The sequence below is a fragment of the Eimeria mitis genome, genomic scaffold, assembly GCF_000499745.2.
Source record: "Eimeria mitis Houghton genomic scaffold, Emh_scaff7454, whole genome shotgun sequence".
NCBI lineage: Eukaryota > Apicomplexa > Conoidasida > Eucoccidiorida > Eimeriidae > Eimeria > Eimeria mitis.
Window position 1 is genome coordinate 1 of NW_013575447.1, and position 854 is coordinate 854.

Consider the following 854-nt stretch of genomic DNA (forward strand, 5'->3'; position numbering starts at 1 on the left):
TCATCTGGCAATTTGGAATGAAACACCGTATGAAGTGAAGTTGCATCTGCGGTCCCTGTAACTCCTGGTTCAGGTCCTTCACGCTCTTCAAAAAACGCTTTGTTATGGAGGAGAATTGACCGCCGCCTGCGCCTGCCAGGCCGATTCCCTCCTGCTTCTGACTCTCCTCGTGCTGCTGCATTGCTTGCCGCATAAGCGACTTCGTGGACTTCGCCACGAGACGTTCCAGCTCATGCTCGATCTGTAGGCGCACATAACTTATACGTAGCAGGCTGTTGTAGCCAAGGCAACTTGAGCTTCACATAGGAACTAGGTGCTGCACTGCGCGGGTGTCTCACTCTGTCGTTGTTCAATTCTAGCCAGCCATCTGTGCCATATAGCACCGTGCCAGCGAAGTGTTTGACAGCAAACACCCTCTCCTGCACTTTGCCAGCAGCTGACGGGCCTCCTATCAGTCCTCCTCCCGCTTTCCGCGTCTGAAGCTGCGGCGCTCCCACGAGGCCGATGGAAGTCAGGTATTCTTGCTGCAGATGTTGCAGTAGTGTCCCGTTGGCAGCGGCCTCCGCTGCTTGCATCCCGTTGGCTCCCTTGAGACAGAACAGGATGTGCTGGTTGCGTGGGATGGCAAGTTCCTGGTTACTTCGTTGCATCTGCTGCATGCCCGTGTGGTTCTGTAGATGCTGGTTTGAGGCGCAGTAAGTGAAGAGGCCGTTCCAGAAGTGCGTGTCGTCTCTTGGCTGCCCCTGGGCCAGGAGTCTGCAGGAGTCATCCAAGCGCCGGAACACGCCTTCGTGTAAATCCCGGAGAAGCGCGGACGTGTCTGGCAGGCTAGAAAGGAGGCTGAGCTCTAGGTC

The 854-nt window shown here is 56.2% G+C and overlaps 1 protein-coding gene across 1 annotated transcript in view; it reads right to left on the bottom strand.

The window, feature by feature from the left end:
* Nucleotides 1-230: 230 nt before the first annotated feature.
* EMH_0091580 (uncharacterized protein) overlaps nt 231-854 on the bottom strand; it is a gene marked incomplete at both ends in the record, with an annotated part of 1,765 nt that continues 1,141 nt past the window's right edge. Inside the window, one exon of the mRNA XM_013501742.1 lies at nt 231-853. Within this exon, the coding sequence (XP_013357196.1) occupies nt 231-853 (623 nt within the window). The remainder of the gene's footprint in view (nt 854) is intronic.